General features: G+C 55.1%; 6 protein-coding genes and 1 non-coding gene across 7 annotated transcripts; 5 read left to right on the forward strand and 2 right to left on the reverse strand.

Moving 5' to 3' along the window:
• Positions 1–537: 537 nt before the first annotated feature.
• J4E84_000316 (uncharacterized protein) lies at positions 538–1055 on the reverse strand (the record flags this gene model as incomplete). The annotated part of the gene is made up of 2 exons (XM_049382958.1): positions 538–679; positions 730–1055. The coding sequence occupies 2 exons, from the start codon at positions 1053–1055 to the stop codon at positions 538–540; spliced, it is 468 nt and encodes a 155-aa protein (XP_049248476.1).
• Positions 1056–2119: 1064 nt separating this feature from the next.
• Positions 2120–3300, forward strand: J4E84_000317 (uncharacterized protein; the record flags this gene model as incomplete). Its single annotated transcript, XM_049382959.1, has 3 exons — positions 2120–2236; positions 2291–3012; positions 3060–3300. The coding sequence occupies 3 exons, from the start codon at positions 2120–2122 to the stop codon at positions 3298–3300; spliced, it is 1080 nt and encodes a 359-aa protein (XP_049248477.1).
• Positions 3301–3898: 598 nt separating this feature from the next.
• Positions 3899–5253, forward strand: J4E84_000318 (uncharacterized protein; the record flags this gene model as incomplete). Its single annotated transcript, XM_049382960.1, has 3 exons — positions 3899–4069; positions 4129–4260; positions 4309–5253. 3 exons carry the CDS (start codon positions 3899–3901, stop codon positions 5251–5253), a joined length of 1248 nt encoding a protein of 415 aa, XP_049248478.1.
• A 484-nt stretch (positions 5254–5737) lies between these two features.
• On the reverse strand, positions 5738–7639 carry J4E84_000319 (uncharacterized protein; the record flags this gene model as incomplete). The annotated part of the gene is made up of 1 exon (XM_049382961.1): positions 5738–7639. The coding sequence occupies one exon, from the start codon at positions 7637–7639 to the stop codon at positions 5738–5740; it is 1902 nt and encodes a 633-aa protein (XP_049248479.1).
• An 832-nt stretch (positions 7640–8471) lies between these two features.
• On the forward strand, positions 8472–8552 carry J4E84_000320. The gene has a single exon. It is a non-coding gene; the product is annotated as a tRNA-Ser (tRNA).
• Positions 8553–8690: 138 nt separating this feature from the next.
• Positions 8691–9294, forward strand: J4E84_000321 (uncharacterized protein; the record flags this gene model as incomplete). The annotated part of the gene is made up of 2 exons (XM_049382962.1): positions 8691–8929; positions 8982–9294. 2 exons carry the CDS (start codon positions 8691–8693, stop codon positions 9292–9294), a joined length of 552 nt encoding a protein of 183 aa, XP_049248480.1.
• Positions 9295–13771: 4477 nt separating this feature from the next.
• Positions 13772–17659, forward strand: J4E84_000322 (uncharacterized protein; the record flags this gene model as incomplete). The annotated part of the gene is made up of 1 exon (XM_049382963.1): positions 13772–17659. The coding sequence occupies one exon, from the start codon at positions 13772–13774 to the stop codon at positions 17657–17659; it is 3888 nt and encodes a 1295-aa protein (XP_049248481.1).
• Positions 17660–18628: the final 969 nt, after the last annotated feature.

An 18628-nucleotide genomic window follows, 5' to 3' on the forward strand; every position in this document is an offset into this window, starting at 1 on the left:
CCGCTTCTCACGTCTCTCTTCTCGTACATTCCAACCCTCCTCCTGCATTGTCTGATTGAGGTCTGACGCCTGCAAGCAGTGCAAGTCTACGCGTAGGAGGCGGCGAGGACAAGACAAAAAGCAAAGTCAGCCACCTCCCAATCACACACAATCCCGCACAATCCTGCAAATCAGCCTCATATGTGGAACAATAGAGAGACTCCGAGCTCAAACCTAGAAGGCGGCGCAATTTGCGATCAAGCGTGTCGCGTCGCATCAACATGATCAACGATGTCACATGAGCTTGACATAACATAATCGCACGCCAACAAGAGGAGAGGCAACGTTGAACTCGAATCTTCATTTGGGCAGTAGAGTCTTCGCCCGGGTATCCTAATGACTGGAAAAGAAAAGCTAGTAAGATAGCCAGACCCATTTAAACGCCAAAGCACCCCCATGAGAAGCCAAAGTCATCCATACCCTTCCCGCCAACACTACATCGATCAAAGGAAGCCACCAAAGATAATCCCACGGATTTGACATGTTAGCCCAAGCCATCTAGCACTGAGGCGAGTTGCAGATCTTGCGCACGTTCTGGGGTACGAAGGTCTGGGGTCCACCAGTGCAGACGCGCTTGTCGCCTTCAGTGTGGCAGTTAAGCGGGTCGATCTTGACTGCGGTACCTGAGATCCACTGGTTGCTGGTCTACTGTTAGTGGTCGTATGTGAAGGAATGTAGTAGTGGACTCACCCTGAGCAGGTCCAGGAGTGGCTGATCTGGTAGTAGGCCTGATCTTGAGGTCCACGGAGATCGAAGAGAAGACGGCGGTCAGCGACCTGGCACTCGTTGTTGTTGGGGACAGATGCACCGGAACCGCCGCAGTGAACGCTGTTCTGGACGGGGTCGTCGTTGCCGCCTCCGGAGAAGGAAGACTTGAAGTTGAAGTCAACGCTACCAGAGGTAGCAGAGGTGACAAGCTTGTAGTCGGAGATGGTGTAAGAGACCGGGATACAGCCTTCATCGCCGCGGACAGCAAGGCTGGCGGGAGCAGCTACGGCAACAGCGGCAAAGGCCATTGCGAGGGTGTAGGAGGAGCGCATCTTGAGGGGATGTGGCTTTGGTAAGAGGTGGAAACTTGGTAGCAGAGTGAGTTGAGGGATGAGTGAGTTGAAGGGCTGATACTTTTGGGAGTGCGATGACGAGAAGGAAAAGGTATTGGAAGAGATTTTTGAGTTATATATACTGGCAGGAGCGTTCGCTATGGCGCAATCCGGGGCCGCTACCGGCAGGGGCGACGGGCCAGATGCGTACGAGAAAGTGACTGGAAGGCGAAAAATCGGGTTTGGGTCCGTTCGTAGGTCGCAAGATGAGCAAGTTATTTGGGGCTGTACGAAGCAGAGCTAGCGGGTTCTCGAGGTTCAGCAAGGAGACCTTGCGGCTGAAGGTGCAATTGGGCAGGTCTCAGTATAAGCTTACGCTCAGCTGTTGGGTTGTACTACCAGCAGCTGAGCTACATACTGAGGTAACTACCAATAGCTGAGCCATATGATGGGGGACTAGATTAAGGACAAAGCGACGTTTGCGAAACGAGCGTTGGAGGTTCCTAAGGGTAGCACGCCATATGGAAACCGACAAAGGCAAAGACGAGTGGCAGATGATCATGGTCAGACATATCCGCAAGAGATGTGGAAGTAGGACATCATTGCCCGTCTGTCAACAGTAGGACACACTATGGTCAGAATGCAAGAGCCAGAAGTAGGTACTAGAACAACAGCATTTGTTGTCCCCAATTCACTCTATAATTTAGCAATTAGAAAACTCAAGGGAAAGAGATGTAAAATATAACCAGAAGCAAGCCTTGTTCTTTCAGTTCTTGATCAGGGGCATTGTTGTGTTGTTGTAACATTCGAAGATTCACCTATTCTAACTTTCGCATTCCTGCGAGAGGACATATGCACCTTTGCAGGTGCTCAGAACACATGCTCAGAAAACAAAGAGCAAGCCCGGTGTAGTAGTGGACAGGTCCTTGTAGGGCGATGGTGCGTCATTGGCCCGGAAGCGAAAGACCAACATGGCACTCCCGCGGGGAGCATCGTCATTTCACATGAGCAAGTTGGCTGCCCAGACGCACTCCAACACAATGGACATCACACCAGTATTCAACCAGATACTCGCCAAACACGATGCGCGCCCGATCGAGCCTCATGTATTCCGTGTCGAGGCCCTAGATGATTTTGTGAAAGAGGCATACCGCATTGTAGGCCACGTTGCGCGCCTGGACTCGAGGGGAGGTGAAAGCTAACTGTCGCAGCGAGGTCACATTGCGAAGCTCCACACGGACCTGAAGTCGATACGGCAAAGTTATCTCTCGACGGCGCATCCTCCCCGCCGGAAGCAGTACACGCGAACCAACGGCTCCGCGACGTCGGCAGACAAAGATGCAAAGTACCTCAGCGACACGCAGCGCAACGAGATTGACGCCCAAGCGAAAGAATCGATACACGGGCTGAACGATGCTATCAAAAGGCTGGGCATTGCTGAGCAGACACGGCAGGAAACGCAGACGCAGGTTGCTTTGAAGAAGCGCGCAAAGCAGGGCCTAGGTGCGCTTGGACGATGGGCAGCAGGCGGGGCAATCACAGCAAAGAGCGTCGAGGAGGAGATCCAGGAGGCGAAGGCAAATACGATCAAGGCGCATCGAGAGGGCATAATATGGTCGCTGCAGAAGCAGCTGGAGCAGTGCGGCCAATTCCAGAGCGACATGATGGAGATACGGCTCATGCGCGAGGTGGAGAAGAGCAAGAGCGTGCTGTACAAGACGAGGACCACGGGACCAACGAGCAGCGACTACAGCGGCATGAATGGCAGCAGTGCAGGCAACGAGTCTTCAGGCTATCGCGCGAAGCCGACGTACAACCCCGACGAGTCGAGCGCGGTGATCGAGAATCAGCTCGACCCCGAGCAGCTCCAGCTATTTGCGCAGGAGAATCAGGACATGCTCAAGCAGTATGAGGACCAACTCGACAAAGTTCGGTACGTACTCGAACGTGCGCATGATGAACAACTACTGACACAGCCAGCGCAACCGAAAAGTCCCTCACCGAGATCTCGGAACTACAGTCGACGCTCGCGTCCAACCTCAGCATGCAGGCGGCGCACATTGACCAGCTCATCGAAGACTCGTTCAACACGACGGAGAATGTAGGGAGCGGGAACAAGGAGCTCAAGCGTGCGACGGAGCGGGGCAGCACGGCGCAGAAGCTGTTCTGGGCGACAAGTGTCTTCTGCACGACACTTGTCTTGTGGGACTTGTTCATCTGAAGCGTGCAGGAAGACAGGCTGGTGTTGTTAGTAGACAGTCTACATGTGAATCAATCGCGGCCTCGCCGTTAGTATCCGCTGCGCTCTGAGTGGACCAGATTCCCAGAAGCAGGAAAATCAGCCCATGTGGGGTGGGCAGACATGAACCAAGTGCAACGCAGACCCACAACGGTTCATCGCAAGAAATTTATGGTCGTGGTGATGCCCTGCATGTGAGACGGCCTGTCTGGCTGACATGATGGCGCGGCAACTTGTGCCTCGGCTTGCCTGCTCACACGACGCTGCGGCAGACCTTCCGAGCGTCAACTCTATATAACGAGCTGGCCGAGAGCCGTCGCCATGTCTGCATCTCTTGCTCATCGTCTCGCGCCGGCCCTCCCGGTTCTCCGCATCTCGTCTCCAAAAGCAAACTGCGGGGTTTAGCGTGGGCGGACGCGGCTTCCCTTTCCTAGGCAGCGGCAGCGGCAGCGGTGAAACGTAAACGTGGGAGCGCTCCTACGCCGTAATCATGCCAGACTCACGCACCTCCTCCTCCTCCACCCCTCCCCAGACCTCGTCCAAGACACGCCTCTCCCAGATCTCCTCCCACATCGAACCCATGGCTGCCACCGCTTTCGACGCGAATGTCGTCCCCCAGGCGCCCGAAGACCCGCTCTTCGGCCTCATGGCTGCCTTCCGTCGCGACGAGGACCCCAACAAGGTTGACCTGGGCATTGGCGCCTACCGCGACGACAATGCAAAGCCCTGGATTCTGCCCGTCGTCAAGAAGGTACGCCATCGCGCCTTCCTCGTGTCCACACAACACAGGCTAACACTACACGTCCACAGGCCGACGACAGACTGCGCGACGACCCCAACCTCAACCACGAGTACCTCCCCATCGCCGGTCTCGCCGAGTTCACAACCGCCTCCCAGAAGCTCGTGCTCGGTGGTGACAGCCCCGCCATCAAGGAGAAGCGGGTGAGGACGCCCCTCCATCACGTCATGACTTGAGCTCACACCACACAGGTCACCAGCTTGCAGACTATCTCTGGCACCGGCGCCGTCCACTTGGGCGCCCTCTTCCTCGCCAAGTTCTACAAGACCCAGAGCCAGCGGACCGCCTACTTCTCCGACCCGACATGGGCCAACCACTTCCAGATCTTCTCCAACGTCGGCCTCGAATACAAGACATACCCCTACTTCTCCAAGAAGACCAAGGGCCTCGACTTCGATGGCATGATCGGTGCCCTGCAAGATGCGGCAGAGGGCAGCATCATCGTACTGCACGCGTGTGCTCACAACCCCACCGGTGTCGACGCTACACAAGAGCAGTGGAAGAAGATTGCCGAGGTGATCAAGTCAAAGAAGCACTTCCCTTTCTTCGACACCGCATACCAGGGCTTTGCTTCCGGTGACCTTGCAACTGACGGCTGGGCGATCCGCTACTTTGTCGAGCAGGGCTTCGAGCTCTGCATTGCCCAGTCCTACGCAAAGAACTTTGGTCTGTACGGCGAGCGAGCAGGCTGCTTCCACTTCGTCACCTCGCCCTCATCCGATGCCGAGTCCACCATCAAGCGCATCGCCTCACAGCTCGCCATCCTCCAGCGCTCCGAGATCTCGAATCCTCCTGCCTACGGTGCCCGCATCGCCTCGACCGTCCTCAACGACCCCCAGCTCTTCGCTGAATGGGAAGACAACCTCCGCACAATGTCTGGTCGTATAAAGGAGATGCGCAAGGCGCTTCGTAGCAAGCTCGAGGACATGGGCACACCCGGCACATGGAACCACATCACAGAGCAGATTGGCATGTTCAGCTTCACCGGCTTGACAGAGCAGCAGGTTCTGAAGATCCGGGAAGACTCCCATGTGTACATGACCAAGAACGGTCGTATCTCCATGGCTGGCCTGAACACACACAACGTCGACTACTTTGCGAAGGCTGTCGACAAGGTTGTGAGGGAGACACAGTAGGGTGGAGGCATAGCACCTTGTAGAGGTTTTCAGGAGTCTTGCTAGCCACGACTGGCCGAAGCTCTAATGTGTTACGATTATACGAGACGGCGACCAAGCCGTACTGTTGGGATGGAGAATCTATCATAGACCAGTCCTCCCCTCATCTAGACTATTAAAGTCCGCTATTGAACATCCGGATGTGATGCCATTTCCCCCCTCTGGTCTAACACTTAAAAGACTGTACAAATACATCGCTTCGGCAGACACAACGAATAAAGGGTCTCTGGACAGTCACATTCATGAGACTCGGTGTGGCATACATGATAGCAGACAAAAGAATGATATGTTCAAATCAACACATAGGGTATACAGCTCCAGCGGTCCACCTGACGACAAAGGAATAAACACCCATACAAGCAGTGAGACGAACAGTAGCCGTCCGGCACATCTTCAATTTTCTCATCATACGCACCATAGTCATCATTATCGCAAACCAATGCGTCTATTTAACCCCTTTGCTATGCGTAAACCTCGCAATACTGCCAATACTCCAGCTTTTCCCCTTTCTCTCCTTTTCCCGACGCTTCTTCTCCTCACGTTCCCGTACCTCGTCACTCGATTCCAGGAGACTGTCTCCACTGAGCCGCTTCAACATGTCGAGAGTCGAAGACGTTTTGCGCAGACGGCTCTTTTTCGGGGGTGGCGGCGGGACAAGATCGTCGAAAGTTGGAGTGCGCCATTGTAGGACGTTCGTGTCTATGGGTAGAGGCGGGAGAGGGGCATTGTTTCGCTGTATCGTAACGAACCTATCCTCCATGGGTGGGAGAAGCATGGAAGATGCGACGGGCGATAGTATGTGTTCTTCTATGTCATCGCTGTTGTTGCTACCGTAGCTCCATGACGACTCATTCGTTCCTTGGATGGGCAAGCTTATCGCGCTACTGCTGTTTGACGAGTAAGCCGAGTACTGGTATGGGTGCGGTAGTGGTGCTGAATGAGGTGGTTCATAGTCGTCGGGTCTAGGCTCAGGTCTACTCGCGTCCACAAGGAGGGAATCTGATTGCGCACGCTCTTTGGGTAGAAAGGGATTGTCTCGGAAAGCCGGGTGGTCAGACAGTGCTGGTGGCGGATATGTTGGTGCTCTCCACACTGACATTGGTGGCCTGGGTTGTCGCTGAACGTGTTGGGATGACCTGGCTGATGTGTCTGCGGAGTGTGGACGCGTCGTCATGGTTGGTACAGTCAGACTTGTTTGCGACACGGTTCTGGACAGTGGAGACAGGAGCCGTGGTGAAGCGGATCGCGCGCGCGACTCGGAGGCGGTCTTTCGTAGAGTATGTGACTCAGTAGGGGCCGGTGGCTCTGCTATCGGAAGTGGCTTGGAGAATGCCTTCTCTTGTGCCTTCAACCAATCCGGGGTTGCGCATGCTGATATCGCTGATGCATCGTAATTCAGGCTGGAAGGATCCGCTTCGCCCGTGGTGAGTAGTTTCTCGATTGCTTCACGCAGGTCCTGCGGGTCGACGTTATCAGAAGCGCGCGTAACCGCCCACTGCGGGTGGTTGACCTTTATGGATAGCTGCCTTGAACGGGAACCTTCGGACGATACGGTGGAGGTGTCTGAGAGACCAGGTGGGTCGCCATGGGAGTGACTTCCGTTATCCGTACGGCACTCCTCTGACACCGGTTGCACCTGAAATACCTGAGAGGACTTCGTCGCTAGTGGGCGGATACATGGCCACGAAAGTGACTCTTGCATGAGGTCGTGGATGTCCGGTTCTGTTGACAGTGTGTCCAACTCCTCCAACTTCTTCGCTACCCCCGGGTTCTGCGTACATCGCAGCTTGGAGAGGTACGCGCTGCATGCTTGTGTGTTGGAGAGTGGATGGCCGTAGTCGATCAGATCTTCTAGTACCGTCGTGAATTCAGTGTTGAAGTCCTGGATGCTTGCGTACTGGTCGATGTGCAGGTTCAGGAAGTGGCAGAATGCGTGGTGGTATCCAGAAAAGCTGAAGACACCGAAATTATCGTCCAATGCTTGCAGCATTTCTTGCGAAGTGTGGTTGATGGGAGGTAGGGGTGGCCCGACTTCGAAGACTTCGTGCATCACTTCTTCTGCCACGGAAAGAAACATGTCCAGCTTGACCTCGCGATCTTGTCGAACCCATGCTCTTCGCTCCTCGAGCAGGCTCGGCTCTACGTCTTTCGTTTCCTCTGAGGAGATGGCTGGAACTGGCCGTGCCTTTGGCATAGGCATGGGTAGAGCGCCATTGCAGTATTTCCAAGTATCTTTCGATTCCAGCGCGAACTGGAGACTGCGTCGCCAGCGAGAGTACTCCGGCCCGCTGGAGTCTAGTTTTAGGATGGGGACGCCGGGTAGGCGTGGAGAGGTTTGTGGCTGCATCAGTCCTGGTTTCGCAGGCGTAACTGCACTTCTGAACGGTGCAGTTGATGGAAGGAGCTCGTAGGAGAATAATCACCGAGGAGACCAAGCACATTTGAACATCACCGCATAACACCACAGCCCATCAGCATCGTCTCACCAGAATATGGCCGCATGCACATCAGCCCTGGCACCCTAGCTCTTTGTTCCAAGGCCGGACTTCCACAAAGGCGAGCCAACGTAGCTTGAAGCATACGGCCATGCACAACCACCATGATCCCAGATTAGGTGTCGCACGCACCAGGTCCCCTTACCTACACAACCATTGAATTGGGTTTGGGCCGTTTTCATCGAGTACCAAGACTGACGTGTAGCAGACTTCTGGCCGTTGACCGTACTCCGCGTCGGGTAGTAATGGGTGCGCAAGCGAATCAAAGCTATGGAACGCGTGGCGGTATGAGGATTATTGGTCGTCGGAATCCGGTGGCTGCGGGGAGTTTCTCTGTTCCCGCCTCATCTTCATGTCCGAAACGCAACGTTGCGGCTCTTCGCGGGATCAGGCGAACAATCGAAACTTTTTGACATCGGGCCTTTTGCCGCCCATGACGATGCCAACGTCAACTATGATGACTTGGGGTCTTGGACGGAGCAAGATTGGGTTTTCAGTCTGCGAAGAACAGTAAGCGGGCGGGGTCGTTCGGAATCATGACTGCCTGGGTGGAGGTGTGGAGGCACCAGGCTTCTGGGTTCCACCCCACCACATCTACGCATAGTCCGGAACTGTGAATAACTGGTATATAAAATATTTGAATCCACCGCCTTTCATCGAAGCAGCAATAGCAGCAAAAACGGGGGCGTTGTGGCGGAGTGGTTATCGCGCAAGACTAGAAATCTTGTTCCTTCGGGAGCGTCAGTTCGAATCTGGCCAACGTCGATCTTTTTGCGCATGGAGGGTTGCAGGTCTTTGACTGAAGGTCTAATTTTTGCGCTTTCCAACAACATTGTTTTGACTGCCAAGCCCATCTTGGCGTATATACCCTCCCCAATCTGGACAGCTGCTATCTAACATCCCATGCCACCGCGAGCCTTTCCCTTCCCCTTCCGAGTGGGCACCGATATCTGCAATGTCCCAAGAGTGCTATCCATCATCACGCCCCGTACCGGCAGCGAAGGCGAGCCTCTGCGACCTCTGCGTCACTACCTGAAGCGAGTGTTTACCGAGCACGAGCGTCAGTATTTCTGGAATCGCTTTGGGCCCGAAGAATCCGTATTGGACAAGGCAGATGTAATCTCCAAATTTCTCGCTGGCAGGTGAGTATTCGCATCAGCTTAATCTCCCAACCAGGAGCTTACGTGATACAAGGTTCGCAGCGAAAGAAGCCTGCCGCAAAGCAATTCAACACCTCGACATTGTTCAAAGAGGGTTCAAGCATATCATGATTCTCCCTGTTACCGCGGTCGATCGCAGTAAGCACCAATCGCTTCGGCCCCAGGGCTTGATCTTAGATATGGTCTACGAGGATTTCGAGCCAACCTGGGTGAAGCCTGACGGCAAAATTGGACTGATCGATATGAGCGAGATCGATGGGCAGCTGTGCGAGATTAGTATCAGCCATGATGGAGACTATGCGACTGCTGTGGCTATAGTGCCGATGGCGGAGAAGTGGGAACATTGATTCGGATGGTTCTGGTGCGGATTTTCTCGTTTGTCATGTTTTGCTGAACCAATCCATGGATGCTGGTACCAAAGATCTTTGTCAATCATGAAATCTCCATCCCCAATTCGACATAACCACCACCATCACATGTGGCTTTATCCATTCTGTTGCTGCCCAGAAAATGCGTCTAGCTGCTTACATGAACGAACTCCCGTAGCGACTTGAACTACACATTACATCACAACATGACAACCACATATACAAGGTCTACGTTTGGCAAGTCCAACATGTTCGCGCCCGCGCTGCCATCAGCATGGCAGCGTATACAGCAGGATCCAATACTCTTCATCGCACAGTGGTTATATGCTCACCGACCGCTTTCGACAATATCACAGCCCGCGTCCACAACATCGAAGTCCGCTTCTACGATCCGTGTTAGGGTTATCTGCATCTCCGATACGCACAATGAGCAGCCGCATGTACCGAACGGCGACATCTTGATCCACGCCGGCGATCTGACAGTCAACGGCACATTTGAAGAGCTGCAGTTACAGCTCGACTGGTTGAACAGTCTGCCACACCAACACAAGATCGTCATAGCAGGGAATCACGATTTGCTTCTCGATCAGTCCTTCTTTCGCCGCAACCCACGACTTGCAAGCCGAGAGAATGATGAACGCAGACTGCGAGATCTCAAATGGGGAAGTGTAGTATACCTCGAGAACGAGCTGAGGGTGCTCAACGTTCGGGACAGGGACGTCAAGGTCTATGGAAGTCCCATGACGCCGAAATACGGCAACTGGGCGTTCCAATACCAAGCAAAAGACATATGGTCAAACACTGTCCCGGAGGCGACGGACATACTCGTCACGCATGGCCCTGCCAAAGGCCACCTCGACTCATCCGCGAACCCATCTTACTTGCAGGGCTGTGCTCATCTTCAGCGGGAACTTTGGCGTGTGAAGCCGCGACTCCATGTCTGCGGGCATATTCACTCAGGAAGGGGCGTCGAGTGTAGTGACTGGGGATGGCTACAGTGGGACTATGACGCTGTATGTTGTGGCGAAGAAGGACGCGTCGTCGTCCTGAGGATGCTGGCTTGCTGGGTCTGGCTGTGGGTACTCTGCATGTTGGGAAGAGCAGCGAATGGACGGACTATGACGAGTGTTAATGCAGCAGTTGTTGGTGAAGGGCTCGCAGAAGGCGAGCAAACTCTTCTCGTAGATCTTCGGTAACTTGCAACGATTGCCACGTCATGAGACACCTCTCCTCGTTGTACACGTAACATGTACTGTTTGTATGCCTCAACACGATGTCAAGGTTTACGTGCTGTCTCTTCATCCCCAGTGGCACTCCACAAACAGCAGACAGAGACACATATCGTGCAAACCATATACAGAAGTCCAATGGGTGGCTTCTGGAAGCCGGTAATGCCCAGGTTACAAGAGTGCTTGGCCACCAAAGTGGAGATAGAGATTTTAGGTTCATGCGTGCCGTCATGCCCCACCGATCCTCGTGGAAGCGACACAGAACGCGTTTCGGGAGACAAGATCCATAAACAACGACCCTGCGAGAGGCTGCGGCATGTGGATCTGACAGGAAACAACAGTGGAAGCCGAGCATAAGGTGAAATGCAGCCTCAACCTTGTGTACTCCGGAGCAGTTGTAGCCTGCAAACAGTATACAGTAGGACCAGAAATATAGCATGAAAATGACGATCGCAACCGTGCCCAATGCAGAGGCGGGGCCTGGGGCTATATGTTCAGATCGTTAAGCAATGTTCTTCTTCTAGTCGGCAGGAATGGTTTCGAAACGTTCAAGCGCATGCCGGCAAGGGTGGTCTCACGGTGTTGGAATGTCACCCAGCACAGCACAGCACAGCACAGCAAAGCGCGTGCATGCTGTTCAGATCTAAAAGATCAGCCGTCGACATGTTTAACCGTGGCGGCGGAAGTCTCCTTGCGATGCTTTGAATTACGGGTATGTTGGTCTCGACCAAATGGTAAAGCCAAGCGACAGAAAGGGGAATCCCAGGAAACGAGGAGACAGCCCGATGCCGCGGTGCATTGGCTGGACCATTGGATCGGCTCAGACCTGTGGGTTGGATTCACACCTTCCTCGTACAGTGCTACGCAGGAGCTTGAAACGAGTCACAGTACCCGATGACCCGATGACAAGGCGAGCCTCGGCACCCGCCAGGTGGAATGTTTGTAGAACGTCGACAGACAACCAAATATAGCTGTGGCAGGCGTTCATAGTCGCAGACCGAGAGACATGAAACGTTAGAGCACGGAATGCGCATCTGAGGCGCTGATGGAATGGCGTCAGTCAAGGCCATGCTGACTTGAGAGATGAAGGACAGTCCAGTCAGAAAGTACCGGTACCAGCAGCCGATGTCGAGGCTGCAGTCCAAGTGAAGGCTAGCCACGGACAGGGGCTACCTCGAACCTAGGGCGCTGTAAAGTTCATGTCGTTCGCTGGGGCGTAGGCGTGGAGGCGGCGAGCAGAAGTCGAAACCAGCCGTCTGCCCTAGGACGAACTTTGGCGAGTCGTCGAGAGGACAGTCCTGGACGATGCAGGCAAAGCGCACATGGCTGTCAAAAAACGATAGCGTGGTACGGTAGTAGTTGGTCGCACTTCGGAATGACTGTGGACACAGGCCGGCAAAATGGCTTGCTCAGCGAAGGAATTGGGTGGCTGCAGGCGATACGCAGCCCTGCAGTTTCCTACAGTCAGCCGGTAGAGACGTTGGAATAACAGTGTGCAGGGCCCAGGAAGGTGCCGCGATATTGCTTCTGAGCGAACAATCAAAGCATGTCCACGGGGTTGGGTGCAGCATGAGGCGGCGTGGTGAGCGATCATCATCATTCGCATGCGAGCGGGACCCGTGTCATGCCGAAATGAAGGGCTCGGCAAGGGCAAGGGCAAGGGCTGCGCCTTCTCTTATTGGCCGCCTGATGGCCGTTCCTTCCTCAGCAGCGTGCGCATCGAACGGTGGGGAGCAAGGCGCTGGAGATGGACATCAACACTGCGCAGGCGGCCGCCTCCAAATTCCTCGAAATTGAGGGTTCAGTCGCCGTGTCGTAGGCAAGGGATACTCCATGTCTTGGGCTATACGGTAGCACAGCCGGGGTATATATGTATTACCCTTGGCTAGTGCGGTTTGAGCTCACAGCCGTCTGCACGACCAGGGCCTCGCGGCCAGATGCAAATTAATCCACAGGCGCACCGTGGCGGCATGCGCAATCTGCTGCTGATGGAGACACAATGTCCGCTTCGCCTTTTCGTCGTCGCAGCCTCTGAAGTCTTGCTGTCTCCTGTCACATAACCTTCCCATCGTATCCACCCGCGACGTCAATAGCGAACTACTCCCCTCTGCAGCAAGCGCCGTTCTATTTTGCGACTATCGAATGCAGAGGCCCGCCGCGCGAAACCCTGGCTTTCCCCGTCCTGGACACTGGCACTAGTGGTGGGCAGTTGGTTCTCCTGCAGGGAGCACACGTTGGCGACTCGCAGCCCACGGCGCTTTCCCTCTTCCGCCCCTCGCCCCTGCCTGCCGCCGTTTTGGCCTGGACACCTGGGCGACTGCTGCTGCTGACCGGCGCCCTGTCTTCTCTTCTTCTTCACTACCCGTCGCCCACGCCCCAAGCCGACCTCTTCTCCACCACCCGCCGACAACCCCCAAACGGGCGCATTCATATATCGACTCTGCGCATCTCCCGCCCGTGGCTCCCCGTGGCTCTCTCCTCCGACCGTCAAGCACCGCTCTCCACGTCGCCCAGGCCTCACGCTCCCTTGCACGATTCTCCGAATCACGACCACTCCTTCAAAAGCAATTCCGCTCCGTCGCCGCAATTACTAGTAATCTGACCGTTGCCTATCAACGTCGTCGCCGCTCGTTTTAGCACCGCACCGTCCACGAAAACGCGTCCCAGCCCCGCTGACCACTTACGACACGCACGGCCACCCGCTGCTCAGGAACAAAGAAAACGCAATCGCTGCGAATCGTGCTTAGAGTGCCTCGACCACTCCTACGATTCTTTGTCGCCTGCCTGCCCGCTCGCTGTCATCCACGTGCGTACCAGTCTCTGATCGGCCCTGGTTCGGTACCGCGTGCTTCTAGACCCACGCGACGACTATTCTCCGGTACCTGTCAGTGTCAAACATGACAGCATAGTCCCGCGACCAACCCGAGAACATCGCGACGACGCAGTAATCGCTTCGCCTGTGCAACCATCTAATCCTAGCTGCATCGACAGTCTAGTGAGTCACCCAGTTCAGCGACGCGCTTTCTCCATGGAGACTAACATGCGACAGGTCCATTCTTTACCATCATTGACACTCGTCAAGTACACTCGTTTACCATAGCCCTGACAGTATGTTGTGCTACTGACACTGCAAACGCCATGGCTAATAACAGCAGGCTTCCACGTACATTGCCTTCGAGACTCTCGAGATATCTAATTCTACATAACAAGGCATCATAATCGTAACAATGCCTCGCTCAACGACAGTATGGGCAGCCGCCCTGGTTCTGGCCAGTCTCTCTGGCTCTGGCCCGCTCCTTACGACAGCAGAGGCCATGCCTGCACCGGGACCACAACAAACCCAAGGCCGTCCCCGATACTACTTCGCTAGGCACGTAAAGCGACAAATCGTTACCAATGCGACGACCCCTGCGGCTACCCCAGAGCCATCAACCAGCTACTCGTCCAGCAGCACTACTGAGCAACTCTCGTCCCGCCAGATGGACTTCCCGTCCTTCATTGAATCGCTGTTCCGCGGTAGTTCCGATTCATCGGCTCTTGCCTCATCCTCAGATGTGCTTGTCAGCACCAGCGACGTAGACACCACTGGCACCTTGTCCTCCGCTTTGGCAGAGAGCTCCTCTACCGCACCTCTCTCAGAAAGCAGTGTCTTTTCACCGCCACCACCTGCGGCATCGAGCTCTGCAGTCGAATCGTCGAGCCCCATCGTTAGCTCATCAAGCCAAATTCAGGAATCAGTCACTGAGCCATCGTCTACAGCTGCTCCTACGTCCACTTCTGAAGCAGCGCAAAGCGAGAAGCCTGTTGAGACCACCACATCCGAGCCTATCACCGAACCTCAGCCAACAACCGCTGTTTCTCCAACGGCCGAGATTGGCACTACCAGTGGTCTCCCCGAGACTATTGTGCAGCCTACATCAACCGCCCAAAGCAGCGCCGCATCTTCTACCAAGGCTGACAGCCCTATTCTCGGTCCTATCCTCGGCTCCACTGGCCTCCTACCTGAGATCATCGTTCCACCAACTTCCACTGTCCAAAGCTCAGCTGCGGCCTCTTCGACCGCCGTTGAAGACACCCCAGCTTCTTCGATCGCTCAGAGCTCAGCGGCAGCCCCAACGGGAGGACTGCCTGACGTGATTGTACAACCGTCATCCTCCGCTGTCGACAGCAAGCCAGCGCCTTCTACCGGTAGCATTCCCGAGACCATCGTGCAGCCCACTTCAGCTATCGCACAGCCAACCTCGACGCCTCCTGGTGTTGAGAACACCCCTGCCTCGACAGGTGGACTGCCGGATGTTATTGTGCAGCCATCTTCGTCAGCCGTTGACACACCTACTGCAACAACAACTTCTGCTGGTCTCGTTGGTGGACTTCTCTCAACGCTTCTCAACCCAATCATTGGATCTACTGGCGGTGTACCCACATCTGTTGTCCAACCTACCCAGGTAGTCTCATCGACTGCTCCCCAGTCATCTCAGCAAGCTGTCGGCTCCACTGGAGGCATCCCAGAGACTATCGTGACACCCACTGCGTCTCTTGCTTCTTCTGCTGCACCAAGCTCTCCTGCCGCATCCAGCTTCCAGGGGCCTTTCATCGTCCCTGGATCCACAGGTGGTGTTCCTGAGTCGATTGTGCAGCCTACCTCATCCGGCGGCTTGGTTGGTGGTCTGCTTTCAACGCTACTCGGACCCACCCCTACTTCTGAGGTCGGCTCCACTGGTGGTATTCCTGAGACAATTGTTCAGCCTACCTCTTCCGGTGGCCTTCTTGGTGGTATCTTGTCGTCAATCCTTCCACCCGTGCCTACTTCTGAAGTTGGCTCGACTGGAGGCATTCCTGAGACCATCGTTCAGCCTACCTCTTCTGGTGGCCTTCTTGGTGGTATCTTATCGTCAATCCTTCCACCTGTGCCTACTTCTGAAGTTGGCTCGACTGGAGGCATTCCTGAGACCATCGTTCAGCCCACTTCGTCTGGAGACCTTCTTGGCGGGCTACTGTCGTCGATTCTGCCACCTGCCGCCACTTCCGAGGTTGGCACCACTGGAGGTATTCCTGAGACTGTTGTGCAGCCAACCTCATCCGGTGGCCTAGTCGGTGGACTGTTGTCTTCCCTCCTCCCATCAGAAGTCCCGACAGCCACCTCTCAGGTTGCTTCAACTGGCGCACCCCTCTTGCCATCATCCGGCATTGTCATCGGCATCACTACGGCTTTGGGCACTGGTGATTCTGCTGCTTCGACTGCGACACCGACTTCTCTTTTGAGCTCTGGAGCCATTCCTACTTCGGAAACGGTAGCTACCAGCTCGCCGATCCTCGACCTACCGGGACTTGTATCGTCGGTCATATCTGGTGTCCTGCCTACCGGTAGCGGCGTTGCATCTACTGCACCCACCTCAGTAGCTTCTGCTAGCGCGTCCGGCATTCTTCCTCCGGCACTCTCCTCGCTGTTGTCTTCAGCTGTCTCGGATCTCCCTGTCTCAGTGGTGCCCAGTGCTATATCAAGCATCCTGTCTGATCTGAACTCGGCCCTGCCCACCGGCACTGGTCCTATTATCATCCCGACTGTCTTGCCCTCAAGCTTGCTGTCTTCCGGAGTTCTCCCGTCGTCTGGCCTGCCAATCTCGTCAGGTATCCTACCATCGTCTGGCGTCATTCCTTCTTCAGGACTCTTGCCATCCGGCGCTGTGCCTACCCCCACCTCTGAAGTTGTGTCTTCGTCTGGCGTGCCTGCCTCTGAGGCTCTCTCTAGCGTTCGGCCTACAGCCTCCGAGACTGCAAGCATCACACCTTCAGCATCTTCAGGAACTGCCCTGCCCTCAGGCTCCGCAAGCTTGGGTATCACTCCGTCTGGTACAGGTTCTATCGGCACATCTGCATCACCGGTTCCAACTTCGTCGGGTAGCCAATCTCTCACTGTCCCGGCTTCAGAAGGACCTTCGTCGGCTTCTTCGACTGCCGCCACTACTCTGAATCCTTCAAGTGCTGGTAACGCCACCCTCAGCGATGCTCCCACTTCGTTCTTCAGCACCGGCTCTGTTGCTCCGTCATCCGTCGTTGTGTCCACCCCACCACCCACTTCAGAGACGCCCAGGCCTACATCCACCAAGGGCTCTGCTTCAATCACTATTCCAGCCCTGCCGACTACCACTAGCAAGGCACCGCCGGTCTTTTCCCTTACGCCGACCGCTACCGATAGCGCAACTTCGCTCATCGTTGGTACTAGCATCATCGTTGAGGCTTCGACTATGCCAACCCCCAGCCCCACCGTCAGCAGCATCCCCTCGAGTCTACCACAGATGATTGCGCCGCCTGGAGGAGTCCCTCCTGAGAGGCCGGACAACAGCTTCATGGGCCAAGTGTGTTTCAAGTGGCCGCTCAACTACCCGTTCGTGTCTGCAAACGATGGTGGGCAGCAAATTTTCCACTACCTGCCAATTGCTATCGCAGACGGTTTGAACATCTCAACCTCCGAGGTCAAGAACTTCGGTCTGAAGCCTCTTAACACCATGGAGTACCAGGGTTTCATCACCACTCTTGCCTTGTTCACCATTCCGCAGGATCTGCAGACGAAGCTCGCAGCGCAGCTCCGCAACCCCGCCGATGTTTTCTGGCATAACAAGAACTCCACAGTGAACGACCTCACGACCTTGATCAACACCGCGTGCCCTCTCCCCGCAGGCAAGCTTCCGGGTGACAACAGCCCTGCCAATGCGGCTGCCGAACCAGGTGCTGAGTCCACAGGTGGTTCCGGCGATGGCGGTGCTATGGGAGGCGACATCGGCGCCAGCCGCACTGTCAACAAGACTAGCGCCATCGTCGCTAGCAGTGCCATTGTCGGTGCTATCGCCTACGGTGCAGCCATGTTCTTTGTTGCTCGCCGATACAGGAACAAGCGCATGGCCCACCAGCGCTCGAGCTCTGTCCCCAGCACCAGTCGCATGACCTACGGTTCAATTCCAGGTGGCGCTGCTGCTTGGATGCATGGCGCTCGGAATGGTCGAATGACGCCTGGTAGTCGCGGCAGCCAAGGCAGCAGTACCACTCAGGGTCGCAGTGTCCGAACACAGCAGATCTCGGCTCCGGTCATGGCTGAGAACTCTCTTGGCTGGAACTAAAGCATCACTGCCCTTTCCCTCCCCCACAAAGTCTGCGCCGTTGTACCACAGACCGGATGTGGATGGCTCCGCCTCGTGCCTACCAATACACCTCCGCCCCAGCGACCGGCTTTGTCCCATATCAACAACAAGTTGTCGCACCGACCTTATCCAAGCTGGTGTTCAAGATCTAGCCGCGAAGCAAATCTCTCATCACTACCGTTCGGACACGTTCGCTTAACCCAACATAAACTTACACTCTATACTTTAACATATATTCTCCTTTCACTGTATTTCACTTCTAAGATACCAGTCTACGCTTGGTCAAGCTAGACCGTTTTTTCCTCTCGTCATTTTGTTGATATATGAAATGGCCATTTCATGCCATGGGTGGAGAGTTTGGGGTTGCTGTCGATATATTCGTTATGCGTTGTACATGCATGAGCGGCAGCGCGCAGGGGCTACTTGTGGGGAGGCTGTCGTTCCGAGTACATAGTTGTAGGGTCGGAATTGAAGAAGAATTCACTTACTTGTTGAGCATAATAAATGCACTTGCGTGATTTGAGGTACGCAGGCGCAAAGCCACAGGGTCCCACATGAGCAGCCACAATGTCCAAAGACTGCTCGCATGGTGCATAGATGAGATGATGTATTGAACGTAATTCCCTTGGGGACACGGCGCAGGATCTACAGCTCCGTGCAGCTAGCGGAGGCGGTAATGTTGCGCATTTCGTCTGCTATCGACGGTTTTTCGAACCTGCCGCAGTGGGAAATAGCTGCGTGAACCCTGTCGCTGTCTTGGCGCAGCTCCGCCGAACATCGAACACATTGCGGAGGACACCAAGCAGTAACACCCCAGCGAATCCCGTGACTGGCTTTCTCCCTCTCTGGACTTCCATACCATCGATACCCGTTCACGTTTCCTTGCCTCTCTCCGCGACTGCCTGCGCACCTGTGGACTGGCTACTAAAGCCACGTTCCCATAATCCA

This window comes from Alternaria hordeiaustralica (genome assembly GCF_023758085.1).
Source record: "Alternaria hordeiaustralica strain BMP 2776 chromosome Unknown scaffold_1, whole genome shotgun sequence".
NCBI lineage: Eukaryota > Fungi > Ascomycota > Dothideomycetes > Pleosporales > Pleosporaceae > Alternaria > Alternaria hordeiaustralica.